General features: G+C 50.0%; 1 protein-coding gene across 1 annotated transcript in view; it reads left to right on the forward strand.

Moving 5' to 3' along the window:
• Positions 1–2002: 2002 nt before the first annotated feature.
• The window catches only part of LOC144156132 (ionotropic receptor 93a-like), a 52771-nt gene continuing 34643 nt past the window's right edge, over positions 2003–20130 (forward strand). The window contains exon 1 of the mRNA XM_077687963.1: positions 2003–2116. Within this exon, the coding sequence (XP_077544089.1) occupies positions 2041–2116 (76 nt within the window). The 5' untranslated portion in view covers positions 2003–2040. The remainder of the gene's footprint in view (positions 2117–20130) is intronic.

Below are 20130 nucleotides of genomic sequence, written 5' to 3' on the forward strand. Positions count from 1 at the left end.
CCCTATAAAAGTAGCCCATTTAATAAACTTTTGGCAGCTGTCGCTGTAAAATTCGCGCTGCAGCAGTGTCGCTAATCCGTACATAGTTTTTGTTGAGTGTTTCCTTACGTGTCGCTGCGCTTGCACCCCGGTGATAATGCCCATCGCTCTGCAGGAGTCATGCGCGGAAATCACGTTTTAGCTGATGGTTCGGCAACCGGAGAGAACTTGGTGTTTTCAGTGCCACTACTTGCAGGGTACTGTGGAGGAAACTAGCCCTAAAAAACGGCGAAGAAGTCGTAATTTTGTATACTGTAATAAACAAAACACATTTGGACGATGTCGCTTTGCGTTATTGTGTTAATTTATAATGCATATGTGAAAAGACATTTAGCGTGACCTGAATGTGCCCGCAGGAAATTAAAGCCGGGGTACATAGGCACTGTTCATCTGAGCAAACCGGAGCAGCAAGCACTCAGGAAGGCGTTACTTGCTCAGCTCACCGATTGTAGCGTTAGCGTTCTGAGCATGCGCAGTTGCTATGGCAGAACGAACTGAATCTCTCTTAGTAAGTGACTGAGGTTGGCCGCTTTGAGTAGTACGTAGCCTTAGAAAAACTTCCTTTTATTTTTATTCCGCATGAATACCTATGATTTCGTGGAAATTGTGGTGCATACATAATAAAGATTGGGATAAATAACGTAAAAGCATAGCGGGAAGGAAGAATAATTCAGTGCTGTCGACAAGAATGTCTTGAACTTAAATAAAAAAAATCTGCCCATATTTTTATAGAAAAATATTTATCGTGTGTCCAGAAAATGAGAATCACCCGTAGATCCTTTATGGTGCGCGGTAAAAGAGCGATCCACAATATCGTCGGTAATGAATTGCGTCCAGCTTATGCAAAAAACCCACCGGCACGGTTGGAGCCTAGATCAATGTGAAGAAATATGAAAGGAAGCAGGATGTTTTTAAATGACTTTTATTTAGGCTTGCGTCAACCTAAAAGGTTCAGTGTTCTATGTTTTTTTCTTTCGATGTCTTTTTGTGTTCATGACACGTGTTTGGTTGAACAAGCGAAATTCGGGTGGCCTTGCTCTTGTTTATTTGGTTTGGTCGTCCAGCAGGACTGAAATTAAATTTTCCCATCAATCGACGAAACAGAGAAATCCACACACACAAAAATGCGGTGCTGTGTGCCCTTGAAGCAATCTATCGAAGTTCTTGAAGAGTAAACTTAGCGGCGAAATGGGTTCCGTTGTACGCTGCACCTTGTCTGTTGAAAAACGTACGTGTGTACAAAACCACCTTAAACTTCGGCACGCGCTCTTAGCTGATCGGCGTACGCCAACGATCGCACCATCTCCGTCTCTACTCTAATCAGATGTGGTGTCGTGATATGGACCTGCCTCATGCCCGCCCAACTCAAATACACCAAGGTCGAACTTCTCCTCAAGCAAAGTCTTCTCGCAGTGAAGCATGCTTTTCAGGGGAGAGGGATAGTGCAGAGAAGAAGAAAGAAGGCAAAAAAACACTGTTCTGTCGTTCGTTCGAGTGGAGATATCGCTGTGCTTCGCGTAGCGTGTCCCTTCTCAGCCTGGCACATATTTGTTGTGTTCGTTTTTTTTCTGGCCAAAAGAAAAGAAAAGCACGCAAAAGCTATGCACGAAACAAGAAACCGAGCGAATGAATGCTTTCTATTGATTGGTTCCGCCGAGACGCCCACTCCGCGACTACTACAGTGCTGTCCCTGGCGGTGATTGGTTCGTGGGCGACGAGGCCGTTTGACGTCATTCTCCTGAAATCGTCCCTGAAAGGACAGATGTAAATCAACGCCCCCTTTCGCCCTCCCTCCCGTATTGTAGTGGCACGGGGAAGTTTTGCCCTACTTCTATTGCAGGGCAAAAATTAAGGTGACCCTTTTTTTCCCAAGTTCGCCCAGCGTCTGGCAGCGGCGAGAGAGAGAGCGGACGAAAGAGGAAGACGCGGGAAGGGAAGAGCGCGAGATGTCGATACCCCGGCGTGAGCGCTGTCACTTGTGAACTGGCACGCACGCCGAGGATGGCGGCGTCTTTTGCGCTGCTTCTCTTGTTTCGCGCCCTCGTGGGGCCGACAAATGCCGTCGACATCAACATTGGTAAGCGACGCATTCTGGCACGTGTTTCCAACTCGTCCCGCAAATTCGAGGGCTTGTTTAACGAACTACAGACCATACCGCCTTTGCCATGCTGGCTACAAAACATTGGCCAAGGCGGTCTAGACAATTGTCAGCAGGCATGGCGATGGGTTAGTTTATATTCGATGTACTGTGTGACGTGAGCCATGGCGACGGTTGTCCCGTAAAAATTACACAATAAAACCTTGATACAGGTACCGCGATATCTGAACGTGGATACGCCACGTGAATGCATGGTGGGGGTGTGAAGAAGGAATTGAAGGAAATCACCCCTTTTTTTCTCGCCTTGACCTGCTCGCAACACCATTCTGATTTTTCCTCCTCCTTCACACCCGCCATGGTGCTGTGTTTTTGTCACTTCGAGCGGAAAGGCGCAAACGACGAACACGCAAACGGAAGACATCACCGTGTTTATAAAATATCAACAATTCCGTCTTGCTCATGAGCCCTATACGCACCAGCCACCGGCCCGGTGGATGATGTAATTGAAACCACAAAATACTTGTCCATTTAGTACTGCGGTAAAATCAGTCGAGGTTGTCCAAATATTCCGTAACCGGACACTATATACCACGCGCATCCCAGGCCAGGTGTTTTTTTCGCCGCGTCAAACAGCGGGCTCGTTTTTTGCCGCGTCAACAGTTACAGTCAGACGCTCCCCTGAGGTCTTACTCGCACGAAATGGCGCGATCGCATGCAAGTTCACACGGCCACTGGCACCGGCGGCGCTTTGTTTATCAGACAAATGAACAGACTGTTATGTGCTAAATCCCACACACCTCTTGCTGTCGTGATCATACATAAATGCTGTGCCTGCAATGTGGCTCATAAATCTCTCCCCCCCTCCCCACACACACACACATATAGCAACACGTATTCATCGTATGGTCAGCGTGGAGAACTCGTATTTTCGGTGATATTCGTGACAGACCTACCCCTTTTCAGACCCCCCACCCTCCAATCTCGTCACGTTGTCCGAATTTTCTTGTATGTTATCGCCTTATCGTTTGGGGACGTGTCCAGGGGATTGCATGTTTATGCATGACCATGTCACGGGGAAGTACTCTTGAGTGGCTTCATGTTGTGCATATAAACAGCATTTTCGAATAAACTTGTGCTGCCAGTAGCACTCGTCCGTTTCGCTTGTGTGCCTTCGTCGTTCTTTTTTATTGTGCCTGTTAATTTGTGTATTTCAAAAGTATCGAAATGACTGGGCTATTGTTTGCAGTACACCATATAAACCCAGTTGCAAGCACAGCCGATTAACCCCGCAGAAACATTTTCTTGCGCATTCTTTAGCCTTCATCCGAAGCTTCCACAACAACTCGTGCCGCAAGACATGTGCGCTCCTTGAGTGTTTCCCCCGTCTTCATTCTGTTGCTGTCACCTGGGACGCTTCAGAGGGAGATATGCGGACGAAGGTCACGACGAGGAGTTTGCAGATGCGCCGATCTCCTTTGCTTACGGCCTATCCACAACTGCGTACCCCGACGTTTTCCCACTTCTGGTTTTGTTGGTGCCGCAGTGAGGGCGCTGAGGGTGAAACCAGCACCGTGAGACACTTTGTCGGACAGCTACACGGATCAGCCCTATTCTCGTTCCTTCCCCTTACTTCCTTCGCCTCGCTGCTCCTCAATTCTTCCTACACTCTTTTATGCACCCTTATACTTTAGCAGCTATAAATACCTCTCTCAAACTTACCCCTCTTCTACCCCGAAAACTGCGAGTTCACCATGCCTGAAAACGCTATCGCATGTACACTACTTAGAGATTTCCAACAGACGGTGGTAGCGGTGGAAAAACGTTTTTATTTGAGCCGACACAAAAGAAAAGAAAAAAAAAAAGGTGGGTTGCCTCTTCTCAGTTCAGAAAGCCGCGAGCGACTGCTGCTGCTCTAGCCCGGGAGATCAGGTGTTCCTGAGTCCCGAGCTGAGAGCTGGTCAGCCCGCGCTCCCACTGCTCCGGGGTTGGGGAAGGGATGGGGTTCGGATGGTCGGCGCATGCCCATACAAGATGGTACATCGTATTGGGAGTGTGGCAGGTAGGGCAGTTGTAAGGGTATGTGGTGGGGGATATATGGTGAAGAATAGGGGTGTTAAAATATGTTTCCGTCTGGAGTCTGCGCCATAATCGAGCGTTGCAAGTGTTGAGGGAGGGTTGAGGGGGTGGGTAACGGCGGCAGCGCTGACGGGAGTGGTGCAGTATATCGGTGTTGCGACTGGGAACGGGAAGGTTGGAGGACGGTGCTGCCAAGTCGCTCGCCCTCGGTGGGAATGCCCGGAGTAGGATATCGCGGGCAGCGGCGTGCGCCGCCTCATTCCCTGGGAGTGAGGCATGACCTGGGGTCCATGCAATTTGGATGTGACAGGGTCGTTATTGTCTGGAGAAGCTTGTGGGCGGGAGGTGAAATGCATCCGGTCAGAAATTTCCGGCAATCTTGCTGTGAGTCGGTAAGGATGGTTACTTAGTCGGTAGGTGCTGTGGTGGCGGCGAGGGCTATGTCTGTCTCTTCGGCAGTAGTGGTGTTGGTATCAGTGATGGTGGCGGATGTCAGGATAGAGCGTTGAGCATTGAGGGCAACCATTGTATGGGCTGTTCGGTCGGAGTAGGTTGCGACATCCGTGTATCGGGTGTCGGGGTCGTTGAAGTATCGTTTCTCTAGGAGACGAACGCGTGCTTGTCTTCGACCCACGTTGTAAGTAGGGTGCATATGGCGCAGAATTGGCGAGACCTTGATGTGTACGCGGATTTGGGGGGACATGCGTTGTGGTACGTCCAATGAAGTAGGAACGGAACGACCCAGGTGTGTCAAAAGGTGCGGCCCGTGGGGGTGAGGGATAGGCGAGCGAGCTGACGGGCTTGCTGTGCTTCTAGAAGTTCAGAAAGTGTATTGTGGAAGCCGTCAAAGTATATTGTGGAAGTCATCAGCGTAGAATGCGTGGTGGAGATTGGGGATTGCGGAGAGTTTAGCTGGAAGTTGGAGGAGGGCGATATTAAAAAGAAACGGGGAAATGACAGATCCTTGAGGGGTGCCTTTTGCCGGCGTGGGGAAAGGGTCAGATTGTATGGTTCCCAGGCGTATTGTGGCTGTCCGATCTTTCAGAAAGGCTTGGATGAAGTTATAAGTAGCCGCTCCACAGTTCGTTGCTTGAAGACCTCGTAAGATGGCCTCGTGTGTGACGTTATCGAAGGCTTCTTGGACGTCCAGAGCGAGGATGGTGATGGGCTGGGTTTTGTTTAATTATCTATTATCTGCTCTTTTAGTTGGAGGAGTACGTCTTGAGCATATAGGTGGGCACGGAAGCCGAACATGGTATCGGGAAAGAGATCGTTGTCTTCGAGGTAGGTTGTTAGGCGATAATGCACCATATGTTCGAACAGCTTGCCCAGGCACGAAGTAAAAGAAATCGGCCGGAGGTTGTCGATGGCTACAGGTTATTGGGGATTCGGTACGAGTATTATGTCTGAATGCTGCCATTGTTGGGGGAGGGTTCCGGATTCCCAGTGTTTGTTAAAGAGAGTAAGGATGGATGAGAGAGTTTCATCGTCTAGGTTGCGGAGCGTTTTGTTTTTTATGCGGTCTTTTACCGACGTGGTATTGCGCGTCAAGCGCGCGAGAGCTTGCTCTAATCCTTGGATCGTGAAGGGAGTGTCGAGATCGGCGTTAGGAAGGCCAAGGTATGGTAAGGTCGTTGGAATTGGCGAGTTTTCAGGGGAACCAAAAAGTATTGTGCGGGCCGCATCTAGTAAGTGGTTTAGTGGATACGGATGGTTGTGAATGAGTCGTTGTAGCTGCTGCTGCGGTGTTATTTTGGAGGGTTTGGACCCTAAGAGGTGGCGTAGAATATGCCATGTGCGCTTGGTGCTCAACGTGCCTCCAAGTTTGTCTCAGAAAGATCGCCAATTCTGGGTTCTCAGCACCTCACCGTATTGAGCGGCCCACTGGGTGATTTCTGGGATCCTGCGTTTGAGGGAGCGGTTATGTTTTCGAGTTTTCCATTTGTTGACGAGGCCTCGCCGAGACTCCCTCAGATGAGCGAGATGGAAGTTGACTGAATGATTGGCAGTGTTGAGGGGAATGATTTTAGTGTGTTTCCGCACTAGAGCAGTTAGCTTGGCAGTCCATCGATCGAGGTCTTCGTCCGCAGGAGGAAGGGATGTAGGATCTTTGCAGAAAGATGACCAGTCTACGAGCGTTGCTTGTCCGATGCGTCGTCGAAGGGGAAGATGGGGCAAGGCGAGGGCTAGTATGTAATGATCGCTTTCAAGAGTGTCTGGTAAGCGCGCCCACTCTAGATGGGGTGCATTGAGGGCAAATGTGAGGTCCGGCGTTGTGTCGCGAGTGGCACTTGTTCCCAGTCGAGTTGGAAGGGTGAGGTCGTTGCATAGCGTAAGCATGTGGTGTTGGGCTGCATGAAGGAGTGCCGTGCCTTTCTTGGTCGCTTGAGGGTACCCCCATGAATGGTTGGGGGCGTTGAAGTCGCCGAGCAAAAGCAGGGGGTTTGTGCCGGCTATCTTGGCTGATTCGTTCAGGAGCGGATCGATATCCCGGAGGAGACGTTGGGGAGGACTGTAGATGTTCAGGATGAATAGACTTGGTTGACTAAGTCGCATAGGAATGATTTCTACAAAAGTATCGGCAATCGAAGAGGATATGGGGTGTTCTTGGGAGGTTAATGCCTTCGCCGCCAGAACCGCCATCCGGTGTCCGGGGTCATGGGTAAACGTGGCGTAGCCGGATAGTTGGGGTTGCGGGGTATCCGTTTCTTGAAGCGCGATGATGTCGGGTGGGGATAGGGTGACGTAGTAACCGAGTTGGGCTTTGTTACTATTGAAAGAAACGGCAGCTCCATTGATAAATAGTCACTGCGTTAAGATTAGTGGCCATCGGGGGGGGGGGGGGGGGTGCTGGCGGCTAAGTCGGCATCGTATTCTGGGGAGAGCTTGGCTTTCTTGACCTGGGGATGGACGGTCGTCTGGTTTGCTTTTTGCGTTCTCGAGCGCAGTAAGACGTTGGGTGATGGATTCTGTAAGACTAAGTATGGTGTCAGCGGTTTCTTTGAACGTTTTGTCGAAGGTAAGCAGAACGTCCGTTATATGCTTTTGTACCATTGGAAGGACTTCAGTTGTGATTTTCTCGTTGATGAGAGACGTGGCGAGGTCTGGCGTTAGAGGATGTGGGAAGATGGTAGCAAGTGCGGGGGTCGGAGCTTCATTTGGGGATTGCTGGGAGGCGCGGTTGGCTGGTTCGAGAGCTTCTATGTGCGCGAGCATTGTGGCGTTTTGCTGCTTTATTTCCACTAGCAGCTGCTCTATTGCGAAGGGAGCTCAGGGGGTAGGGGTGATAGGCGGAGGGTGGAGGAAACGTGCAGGGAGGGGAGGGTAGGCATGAGCAGTGGGAGTGCCTGATACTATGGCAGACCAGCTCACCTGTTGTGGGTCGTCGGCTCTAGTGGATGGTGGGGCGCCCCCGGAAGAGGAGGCCCGAGATTTAGACACTGGGTGAGCTGGAACCAGTTTCTTGGGACAGCCTTTGCCGGCTGTCGTGTGTGGAAGATAGCACAGTTTGCAGTTGGGAGAACACGTGTGGTCTTTTTGGGGATCACTCAGTCCGCCGTCAGGGCACTTAGGGTTGTCGCGGTTGGGACACACGTCTTGTCGATGTCCAATGTCACCGCACAGTCGACAAACCTGCACGGTGCTCCGAAAGGGGTGACAGCGGTACAGAAGGCTTCCAACCTTCTCATAAAATGGTACGTGGGGCCCTTGGAATGTCAGTAAGGCCGAGGTGGTGCGGCCCATTAAGCGGGCATGTAGGAGCTGAGGTTTGTTGGCTTGCAGTAGTTCGAGGAGGGTATCGGAGGTGACGCCCGAGTCCAGGCCGTGGATGACACCGCAGCTGGTGTCCGGTGGAGGTTTCATATATGGCATGAGTTCGTACTCTGCTGCTCCGAGTTGTATGGTCTTGATCGTGCTGAGTGCGAGTGCATACTCCTCATGGGCGGTGCTTGCGACGACAAGCTTATGTGAATTTTGCACTTGCACTATTACGCGGTCGTAAAATTTTTGCAGAGGGATGTTGCTGGTGGTGGCGACGCCGTGAGTGAGATTGCGAGGGGCCCAGGTGGCAACGTTGAGTCCAGATCGTGGCCGATAGACGATCGTGTAGTTGTCTCTTGGGAGTCGTGGTGGTGGGTTGCGCGGAGAGTCAGTTCTCAGAGCTGTGAGTGGCTTGCCCGGTGCTTGGTTGGATGCTGTCGTGGCTTGCCGCTGGGGCATCAATTCCGTGTTATTTCGTCGGGAGCGTAAGACTTCAATCCAGGGGTTTTCTGGGGGGATGGTGCGGTCGCTGTGCTGGTCGAAGTCCATGTCATCCGCCGTGGGAGCCAGTGCTGGGAGTTGGGGTTGCGCGCCTGCCGGCATGGCCGATGGCTGCGATGTGGCGGCAGCTTGGTGCGCTAGGCCTGATTTGTAGGCCTAGCGCTGGTGCGCGCGTTGAGAACTTGGGTTCCGGTTTTTTGAGGGGCAGACGGTCCTGGTTGGCCGGCAAGGAGTTAGACGATGCCGCTGGACGTTAGGAATCCGTTGGTGGTACAGGTGGAGTGGTCGATTGAGGCGATTCGCGGATTTCCAGTGAAGAATTGGGAGCCCATACGAGGCCGTTGCACTCGTGTGTACCCCCTAGCGGCGAATCTCCAACAGACGGCGTGCAACTTTTTTAGGTTGCTTGTAAAGGCTGTTGTTGCATATTACAAGAGTATCCTAAGTACACTAATCTCTTAGTGTTACGCCGCTTGTGCTGTCACATAACTACCGTCTATGTGGCCATAGACCATTGCCTTTCAGAACACCAGGCGCGCAGTGGGAACAAACACCCATCCTCCTTGGTGGAGGATATCATCTGCACATTATTCTATTTAAAAAAAAAGGCAATACAACAAGCAACTTTCCTGCCTTGAGTTTCTTTACTGGTTTTATTCCTGCGTAATGCTTTTTATGGTGTTAACTGTTCTACGACGATCTTTATTTCTCTTCAACTTCAGATACTCACCTGCGGGACGTACAGACCGCAAAAAGAAATGAAATGGGTGTCGTTAAAACTTCCCGTTTTCGTGTCATTAGCACTATAAAACTAAAAAAATCTGTGTTGTCTCAATGCGCAATTTAAAAAGTCTGTAGCCCCTCCCTGGTAGTCCACATAACTGTCCAACTACCCGCTTATAAGGGGACCAATAAATAGCTTACTTTTCAAGGGTGCCTAAAAGTGAAATTCGTGGCTGCAACGCTATCTAGCTAATTGATGTAAAATCCTAAAGTTAATCGTCTGATCAGCCTGAAGGCTGGGCAATTTTGGGGCGAATAGATGTCGAAATACCTTACACAGCTACAAGTACACAAGCTGAGGAGGCAGTAATCATTGCTGGCACGAAACCAATAGAAAACAATAAGTGGTAATGAATTGGCATAATTGAACAATGAAACAGGAGTTTCAAAGTGGTTTCAAGTCTAGACTTTCAAAGCAGCCTCCAAGCCCAAGCTGCATGACTGCGGTCCCATGGGCCGTCCTACCTGCAAGATCCGGCCGAAAGCTCGCTTCCTGGTGTCGCTAGGGTGATCGATTTCATACATGTCTCGAGCAACCTAGGCCTTAGTTGGGTTAGGTCGGAGAACGACGCCTGTACTTTTTGCCGCCTTGTTGGCCCTGCGACAACGATGGGCGAAGGGTGGTGGGCTGATCGACACACTGGTGTCTTGAGTGACAGTACCTGAAGGTGTCGGTCGGAGCGGCGCCGCATTGCGTCTTGGGGCCGAAGCTAATACAGACCAGGGGATGCGCCGTCCATTTCTAGCCAGTCCCGAGGCAGTAGACTCAGCTAGCCGACGACGAGCCCTCGTTCGTTGAAATCGCAACCTGGCGGCCGTAAGTACCGCGACGGCTGCCTCGTTGAGGGTCGAGACGCCACCACCAGCGTCGTTCATCCTGATCCTTGTGGCACTCTTAAACCCTCTGGGGAAGTCGGTATGTAAAAAGTCAAAACCAAACGGCAGGCTCATTTCGCAGCGAAGCGATTCTTTGCATTTTACCTCTCGCTCCTTACCTTGCATCACTGCTAAGCCACTCCACGTTCCTCATGCTCGACCTTTGGAGAGCGCACAGGGCGAAACTGCAAAATGCCTGAGTAGAAAGCCGCTTCGCAATTAACCGGAGGAAAATGCGCCAATAAAATTGATGTTGCGATGCAAATTTTGAGAATTCGGAACGCTTTCGAGTGTCGTGAGCTTCATTCACAAAACCTTTTTTTTTTTCGTCTACTGCGCCAAAATTAACCTGATTGACCAATCACGGCGTACAAGGCGTAGAATTAAAGAATAATACGGTCTGGTGTGCGATTCGAATAAAAGAAAAGTGCTCTGCACTCTACGCCATCAAGCAACTGAAAACGTTATTGCGCCATGTCACAGCCCACACACACTTTTCGCGTCAAATCGGGGCTAAGCCTCGTCACTGACCTGCATTTCTCCTTTTATCACAATCATTACTTATTTAAGTGAGCTGCAGTGAAGCACAACCACGGGTGTTATTAGAGTGGGCGTGTAAGAAGGGTGACCGAAACCCCTTGAAAAAGGTTGATTGATTGTAGGGTTTAACGCGCCCACGCAACGCAGGCGATGAGGCGCACCGTAGTGGAGGACTCCAGATTAATTTTGGCCACCTGAGGATCTTTAACGTGTGCCGAAATCTAGAACACATGGGCGTATGTGCTTTTCGCCTCCATCAGAAAAGCGGCCGCCACGTCCAGGAATCGAACCCGCGACCTCGTGCTTTCAGCGCAACGCCTTAGCCACTGAGCCACCACGGCGGGTGTCTTGCAAAAGGTCCGTAACAGATAAATTTTCTAGCGAACAGGGCCATTTGGATCTGTGACTTCAAAATTCCAGAGTTTTCCTCGCCTTAAGACAAAGTCAGAAACATAGGTGGGTCGACGGGAGGGAGATGACCATCCTTGACCCGTAACACCCTGAAGCTTTCGTGGGGAATTCACTCACCTTGAAAACTCCGTATGTTATTGGTTGAAAATGAGGGCAAACGCCAAACTTCTTTAACATACGGTGTTTATTCGGAAACTTCGGCTGCACAACCTTGAAGGGTCGGATCAAAAAGCAATTTTGATACATCGTTGGGCATGTCGCCTGCTATTTCTGCACTTCCCTCGAAGTTAAAAAACTACTTTCCGCCCTAGCCTGGTTTTCCTTCTTCCTACTTGCCTGCCTATCTAGCTGTCTGTTTCTCCGTCCTTCAAATCACCAGAAAAACTGAAATCAATCACAACAAGAGAAGCTAAATCAGCCACTAATGAGAATTAGCGACGAATGCGCGAGTTGCAAGTATTCCCGTTGAAGAATTACCCAGTAGAATCTCGAAAGATAGAAAAAAATTTGGCGCAGCTTTTACTAGTGGTGCAAGGCTAAAGAAAAAGCGGAGCTGGGAATAGACCTAGCTTTTCCCTCTTTTGCTGGGTATTGCAAGGTTTTGCTAGGCTTTGCTAACTTTTGCTGGATTGCGATGTTCTTGCTAGGCTAGGGTAAGTATTGAGGGGTGAGGCCAAGTTTAGCCGGATTTTACAAGGCCGTTCCGGTCTGCCCCCCCCCACTGACACGGAGCCCAGGGGGGAAGAAGCAGTCGATCTTCTTTCATGCCGGGCGTTCCCCGAATAGAGTTGAGCCCGGCTGTGAGGCTAGCTCTCGACGCTGCTGGAAGCTGGGCCGGACTTAGAGTTGAGCCCTGTTGGAAAGCTATAGGCCGGGAAACTAGCGCATGCCCTCCGCTCTTGCTAACGCGCGCTGCTTTCTCGCTCTCTGTCGTCGCCAGGAGGCGCCGCGAGCGTCTTTTTTGATGGCTTGTTTTTTTTTTTTTTTGCCTACGTCACCGGACCAAGCTGAAGCTTAAACAGCTCCGCTGTTAAAAAAGCAATGCCATTTCACTTGGTAAAAAAAATGAGCAGCGAAGGTGATCGCAGCCAAGGAATGCACAAAAAAAAAAAAAAACATGGTTGCTCGTAATTTTTGTTGGACCATATTTCCTAGCTAATCAGCTGAATGAAACTTGGAAGAACTACAGTTTGGCGCTAGGATACAAACACGAGGCTGTCCGTTTCCCTCCCGCGTTGTAGGCATCTTTGTCTGTGTAACACAACCCAAACACCGCTCGACCATGCAGAACCGCATTCAGGTCGCGGGGGCTGTGAGATGTTCACGTTGAAAATCTCCCCCCGGCAGGACGGGTATGTCTGCGGTGAGCGCGTGAAGCCAGCTGCATGCGCGTGCAGACACAAATTTTTGGTAAATAAAAGAAAGCTACTTGTCCCATAAAAATGCCCCTCCATTGCCGCAACACCTCTGGTGAGTGGTGTGCGGCCGCGAAGGTGTATCGGCAGTTCCTTGGGGTGAGTTTTGTGCTAATTCGGGTTGCCCTCTGGCTACGGGATGCGACTGCTCAGTGTTTTTTGAACACGAGCTATGACGTTAGTCCTTCAGTTCCCTTTCATGACTACTGTCACATGGACGAAGGCGTACGCATACGACCCTCCATCGTGTCGAGGTAGTGTGGTTGGCCAGTGGCTTTCAAGAGATTTATTGACAACGAAGAGCCCAAGCCAACTTAACTTGTTTAATGCATGGCTTGTAGAGAAAAACGATGGCACAGGAAGCAGCACACTGGCGTGCTTAAAACGTGGCAACTCGAACGGGCAGAGAAACGTTCTCCGCGGAGCCCGAGGATGCACTGCCTTGGCTCGCGTAAGGGCGAGCATAAGTACCCAGAATTCCCAACCATCAACAGGCGTTCAGCGTGTTGCGCACGGCACCAAAAAGTACAAATACACAAAACAACTCCCACTGGTCTTACGCCGTAGGGAGGGGGGGAGAGAGAGAGAGTCCACCGGACATCCGCTGTTTGCAGAAGGCTTGCCCGAAGATGCTTTTGCTGGAGTCAGTTCGCACCGGTTCTCGCAGCGGCTGTAACCATGACTCACGGGCCCGGAGTGGCCGTGTAAAAGGCAGGCTCCGGCCTGTCCCAACATAAAGCTCTTGATAAGCTGGTTTCATTGCTACGCATAGAACTCTTCCGCAGTACACGACACTTCTCTGTAGCCGGCGTATATCGCGCTGATTCGTAACACTACCCGCTCGTCACACATACGAGGTTCACGTGAATGTTGGGACGGCGTTCCCATGGGCGTGCTCCGAGATGGAGTGGTGTAGACGTATTTTCATAGGGCAGCTTGGTCAATATTGCCGCGCGGGCTATCTCATTCAGAAAAGCAGACTGTTTCGCCCTAGCGTCACTAGCCCAGGATAATCTTCTTTGATCTACAATGTTCTGGATGTAAATAGACGGTTCCAGAAACACTCGCGCCGAAAGATAAAAGCCTGCAGAGCAGACGCCGCGGCATTCGAATCGTCGACGCTCGCTTGAGAACGTCACTTTGTTGACTGCTGCTTCGCCGCCTGTGTATTCTTTGAGTTGTCAGGGAAGCACAAGTTCGCTCCAATAAACTTGTTTCCCTTGAAGACAACTGCGTCGTCTTTGACTTCGTGACAAGATGCTCCTGGCAGTTACGTGGTTGAAGTGGTGTCCATGATGCAGGATGGTTTGTGCGAGCGTTTCCCTATATCTAGGCTGTCATGTGATTTAGAACGTTGGTGTGATGTATGCCCGTTCAACTGATGGTTCCAGCAGGAGCTTTCGTTGAACAGGCGGTAGCGTAATAGGGAGAGTGAGGGTAACACGGCAGATGTGTTCGCTGTGTTGTTATTTATTTATGCATTTGGGGGACCGTATTGCGGGGTATAGGTCGAATGATGATTGACGTAAGCATGTCCATGGAGTAACAGGGCTATGTAGTGGAAGGAACTAAAATGAAGTTTGGCGAGTCGGTCGAAGTTCATAATGGGTGTGCCCAGCGCGAAACGACAAGGATGGGGTGAAATGAGGCACAGGTAAAGCGCTGCACTCACAACGGCATTTTTACTGCGAAGCCGTGTTCCTCTACCCGCTATCGCGACCGTTGGCGTCAACACAAAACTCCCACGAACTAATAAAAGAAATGAATGGCAGCGGCAGGAATCAAACCTGGACCCGAATAAAGTAACGGAGCAACAGCCCGTCGTCTTACCGACTCAGCTACGCCCACACGCACAGCGACGGGTCCACCACCTGCGCTCATTCAAAACCCTCGTGTGAAGGGCAAACAGCATAATGTATGATAACGCCGTTCATGTGGTTTGGATTAGCGGCGAACTCAGCAGCGTCTGGTGAAGGGGAGGGCGCTCTTTGGCGGCGACGCAAGAAACTAGAGTGAGGGAGAGGCAGTGAGAGAGATGACGCCATAGCCACGTGTGCTGGCCTCCTCCTCACCCTCCCCAAGGCGTTCCTCTTCGCTTTCTTTCTGCTGTCGCTGCTGCGTTCGGTCGTCTCTGGTTTCACTCTTTGTAGAGCCACGTGTGCAAATTCAAGTGACGTCTCACGGGTAATCGTTGTGGGTGTCGTTAACAGCTTCGCAGTCAACCACCTTCACAGCGTGGATTGGAGCCAATTTTGTCATTGAAACACTCGTGAATGTACACAAACAAAAACAAAATAAAAAGAACAACAAAGATTTGTAAGTATGTGCTTGGTACTAGCGGTCATTTTGCTTCCAAAAGGGCCATTCCTCTATCTCTCTTTGGTGAAGACTTATGGCTGACTGATACAAGTTAATTTCTCTTTATCTGTGTCGAAGGCTTAGTAGAGGAAGATATGATGTATCGTACCACATAGGATGCATCTTTCTTGCCTGGAAGTGGCAGGCGTGCGATGTTGCGCTGGCTTCCTGCAAGGCGGAATTCAACTGACTGAATGCGGCTAACTTGCGTAAAATGCTGTATGCAGCAGTGCAGAGATGCCCAATTAGAGAATGAGAGAGCATATGCTGCTAACACGTCCCGTTATGCAAGCTGGGGGCCGGCAGCAAGGACAGAAGAACGGAGCGGACGAAACACAGCGCTGCGTTTCGTACTGTCGTGATAAATTGAAATACGAACAACGGAACGCGTGGCTTTCAGTGCATGCCGCGCTTTTTGGCGACGGGCCGCATATGCGCAGTGCGAACAAGTTACGAGAGTTCGTGACCAAACTTGTTACGGAAAGACCAACGTCTTTCCGTTGTCCTTTGGGCGCTCAGCACGAAATAAAGAAGGGAATTCAGCTGCGAGCGCCTTTTTCACTCATCGCAGCAACAAAGTTAGATAACGCTTGCGTGAGCGGGCGCCGAACGCGGAGGGAAGACAAATCAAAACTCCCACACGCCGATGGACGGTGTTTCCATACACGGCCGGACTGGAGCAGCGGCGAACGCGCGCGCCCGCCGCTCCTCCAGCCCGGCCGTGTTCCATACATAGAGTTTCTTACAATGTACACTAGAGAGGAATCTGGCGCTAGCGTCTATGCGGCTCACATCAAGGCCGTCTGGGTCGTCATGGGCCGCCATTGCATCATGCGCTAGGCTTAGTTTCATCATTGGCTTGGATTGAAGCGTTTTAGTCACCGCAAATGTCAACAAAGTGCCACAGAACGCGAATAATAGTGTGCAATTATGTTAGTGGCAAATATAACAGGCTCTTTTAAAAATAAGGAAAAATGAAGTAAAGCTTATTTTTGCCGGAACGGTTGTGCCTGCTTGTGAAGGCCAAAGTGGTATTTACGAACAATATTAATATTTTGGGGGAAAACTCATTAGATGATCTTATTTTATTATTTTTACCATTATTTCAAATAAGTTGTTTGTAGCGTTTGGACATCGCCTCCTGTATTTTTACATACAGGAGGCGATGGTTTGGAAAGTTTTTTGAGCGTGCCTATGAAAACGTCGCCTTCGTGGTGAACTGGTGCACCGCCCGTCAGCTACAGAAAAAAGAAAACTTGGCTTTAAACAGTCGTCGACGATGACAAGACAGGACGGATACAGGCGTCCGTGTCTGCCGTATCTTGTCTTCGTCGAAGTACGCTTTGTTTCTTTTTTTCGTCAGCTACAAATTCCGCGGCGGCTCAGTCAGGCTTCTTTTGACTGCGGCACCATCAATGTCAGGTACGACCACGCACTGCCTGCTGTTTCACCGAACACGGCTACTACAGAACAGGGAGGATTTCGGCTTCTTCGTATAGCTCGTAGTCGTGCTAATGCATAGCGAAGAAAGCAAATTCCAAAAACCGCTTAAGAATCCAATTGCCATGCCAAGCCCAAGACTAAAGTGGGGGTCTTCCCATAACCCCCCTCGCGGATATCGCCCGGTGAGCCGTTCGGCTCGGAAAACGCCGGAAACGGGACCACAACGGTAGACAAAGGCAGGCTTTGGACGAGTAGTATACTAGAAACCAAGACTTAACCAGGCTAAGCAAAACTTTAACTTTGCATATCCACGGTTAGCTGAGCAGCAGCCATTTTGTAGCCTGAGCTACTCTGGCCGATGTTGAGCAGCTTCGCGTGGCTCCTGGAGAGCCGTGCTGCGGATGCGCGAGGAGCAGTGACGTCACACGGCGCACAGAACGTTGCTCGCTGCCCGGCGTCTCTCACACACCCCACGCGCCCAGCGTCTTCGCCGACCTCCGTTCCGCACGTGGGGGCCCGGTCCACTTGATGATCATGCAAGGGGTGGACGGATGTGGAACCGATGGCTCGTGCGTCGCAGTAACACCGGCGTGCGCCTGTGGAACCAGCTTAGCTCTGGGGCGATTGGTGACGCTGCGCCGGAGCCGCTTCATAAATATACATGGGTCACGTAATGCGTATACCATGTGTGTGTCATTGAAGCAACAGTAAGCATGATAATCAAGCTAATCCTAGACAACCAGGAAAGCTAAGAATAAACAGCTCAACCTCAGCTCACGCTACGCATATCCTGGCATAGCCGAGCTAAGCCACTGCTAATTTTTTTCATCCAAGGTTCAACTGGGAGTGTTTCGGAGGGCAATGAACAGACTTCATTAAGGCTCGCACGAACATATGCACACGCAAAGAACATCTTGGCTGAGGGAGGCCCGCACTGTACAAAGATCGGTACAATTGCACAGGGAACAGCATCTTTTTCAGGTGCGTGGTTAAAGATTTAGTTGCAACTGTTGACAAATACTCATATAAAAACCGAACGCTCAAAAATCAAATACCCATCCCAACAGATCAATGATTCTAGCTGAATAAAGCTGAAAGTAGCGAAAGGGCAGTGACCTTCGACGTAGAAACGTGTGTTCAACCCGTGTACAGACTACAGACTGCACCACACTTGTCGATGACACTAGAGCGGCGTGCCGCGGGCTGCACGGACGACCCCTGTCGGTAACACCCATGTGACACCGGGTTCGAGATAGCTTGCACCTGCGCGGCCACCCTGACATGATCAGCTTGTATTTGTCGGCGTTTTCGGCCGCTGCTGCTACAGAGGACGCCTGGGCCGCCAGGACCCTTACTGGCGGCACCGCTCGTGAGGCGCACGCAGAGCGGGCGCTGCTAAGGTCGCGCCGGTGCCGCTTCATCGTTTTTCTCGCGAGTCTTTGCTAAGAAAAACTGCTGCGTCATCATTATGTCGACCTGCTACGTGTAATTGCGCTTAGAGCACTGTAAATTTGTGCGCACTGTAAATTTGTGTAAAAGGGAATAGATGACTGAATTATGGAAGACAAATTGAGAGAGAGAGAGAGAGAGAGAGAGAGAGAGAGAGAGAGAGAGAGAGAGAGAGAGAGAGAGAGAGAGAGAGAGAGAGAGAGAGAGAGAGAGAGAGAGAGAGAGAAGCACTTTATTGTAGATAAATTGATTTAATATGAACTAAACTGAACTCAGATGGAGCAATGTGAATTACGAGGAAAAAGTAACTGGAGAGGAATCAATGCGAATTAAGCGGAATCAGAGTCAAATAGTTTAAATAAAAGTAAATTAAAGGGGATCACTAAATGAATTAACGTATATCAAAGTGAATTAGGATGAATCAAAATGAATAATCAGGAACCAAAAGGGAATTAAGATGGATCAAACTAATCATTTTTTTTTTCAACGCGCCGACGCAACCCAGGTGGTGAGGCGCGCCGTACTGGAGGGCTCCGGATTAATTTTGACCACCTGGGGATCTTCGACGTGCGCCGAAATCTTAAACACACGGGCGTTTTCGCTTTTCGCCTCCATCAGAAAACCGTTCGCCGCGGCCGGGAATCGAACCCGCATCCTCGTGCTCAGCAGCACAACGCCTTAGCCACTGAGCCACCGTGGCGGGTGGATCCAATAAATCAACAAAACAAAGCAAATTACGACGATTCCGATCGCTCTAGACGAAGTGAAAGCGTTTCACCTGTAAGCGGCCCATACTATCCAGGTGGAGAGCTTTGCGGGTATGACCACCCATTGGTAAACGTTCTAGCCGAATGCAGACTACATGTGTACACTGTAAAAAAAAAGGCCAATTTTACCGAGAAAGCTGCTGGTAAAATGTTTCCGGACACATTTCCGTAATTTAGACAACGGAAAGAATTTGAAGAACGGACATTTCGTAGTACGGAAAGGCCGTAACAAAACAAACACTCCGTTTCAAAAAGCACGTCTTTCCGGAATTGATAGAACCTTCAGAAATGAAAAAAAAAAAAAAATACTTCGACGAGGAATCGAACCCGCGACGTCGATCGAATGGGCACGACGCTCGAGACCACTGCACCACCGCACTTTTTTTATCTTTATTTGCCAAAGCATAACACTTACGAAGAAATAGGGGAGAGGTCAACCAAGATGGTTGATTGTATCAAACATCACTGCCATACTTTCAGCTGGCAGCTATTTGTTCACTTTTATTACAGTAAGTTCATGCATTACTGACAGCAAGTCATCATCACAACCTTGCTTAACGAAAATTTCGCGTAATTTACAAATATTTTCCACGAAATAGGAGCACACTGAACGCGCATCTATATCCGCATTCCTAACAGCCATGCGGCTCCTCCAGATTCCGTGCAGCCCCAGGAGAAAAAACAAGTCATACGGTAGTTTCCGGCATCACAGATAAGTACCGAATGCCGTGGGATGTTAGAGGAAGGTCTTTTTTAAGAGTTCATTGGAGGGCGTCCCAAAAAAAAAAGACGGCATCCCAACAATCCAAGAAAACGTGTTCTACACTTTCGGGCTTCTTGCACAAGAAGCAATCGGCACCCCATGGCAGATAAATATCCTTGCTTTGCATCCACGTTTTAACTGGTAGTGTTTCTGTGTGCAGCTTGTAAAAAAAAGGTTTTTACCCCTCCCGGTACAGTCATTTTTTTAACTCTGCACCACCGCACGAACGCTGCACCTGTGCCGAACAACCTGTATACTACATGGATGCCCACACTGCGTGTGCCATACATCGGTGTTTACTAGCTGGCTTACAGATTTCCTGGCTGATGAAGTGCGATTTCTTAAATAGCGCTTGCGCAGTAAGGTTCCGCGAAGCCCCCACAATAGTTGATTGCCATCAACTCCGCTGTTTCGAGAAAGCGCTCGCAAAAATGTGTGTGACTGGCTGCGACTGCGATTTCGCACTGAATGAATAGTGCTTGCTGTGCTTTGGTTTTAAGCTTTAGGCTAAATACTTAGGCCGATATTGATTCCTTAAGAACTAAATTACCTTCCGCAACTCTGCTTCTGCACGCAAATGACCTTATATTTTCTACAAGTGTGCCGGACACACACGCATGTGCAGTTTGCAGGTCCGGGGCAGCGACGTCGCCGGAGCGTCGTAAAGACAAGGTACAGCGCTCGTGTTGAGCGGTATGGGCCTCATGGTCCTCACTAAGTTTACTACACTTTAGACACTAACGAAACAGAGCCGCATTCATTACGCCACGAATGTTGTCGGGGCGCAGTTTTCGCTTCTCGATCGATTCCCGACGATCGACACGACAACATATTTCTTGCAGTTATTAA

This window comes from Haemaphysalis longicornis, unplaced genomic scaffold (genome assembly GCF_048455015.1).
Source record: "Haemaphysalis longicornis isolate Haplotype H1 unplaced genomic scaffold, Haemaphysalis longicornis Haplotype H1 scaffold_1, whole genome shotgun sequence".
NCBI lineage: Eukaryota > Metazoa > Arthropoda > Arachnida > Ixodida > Ixodidae > Haemaphysalis > Haemaphysalis longicornis.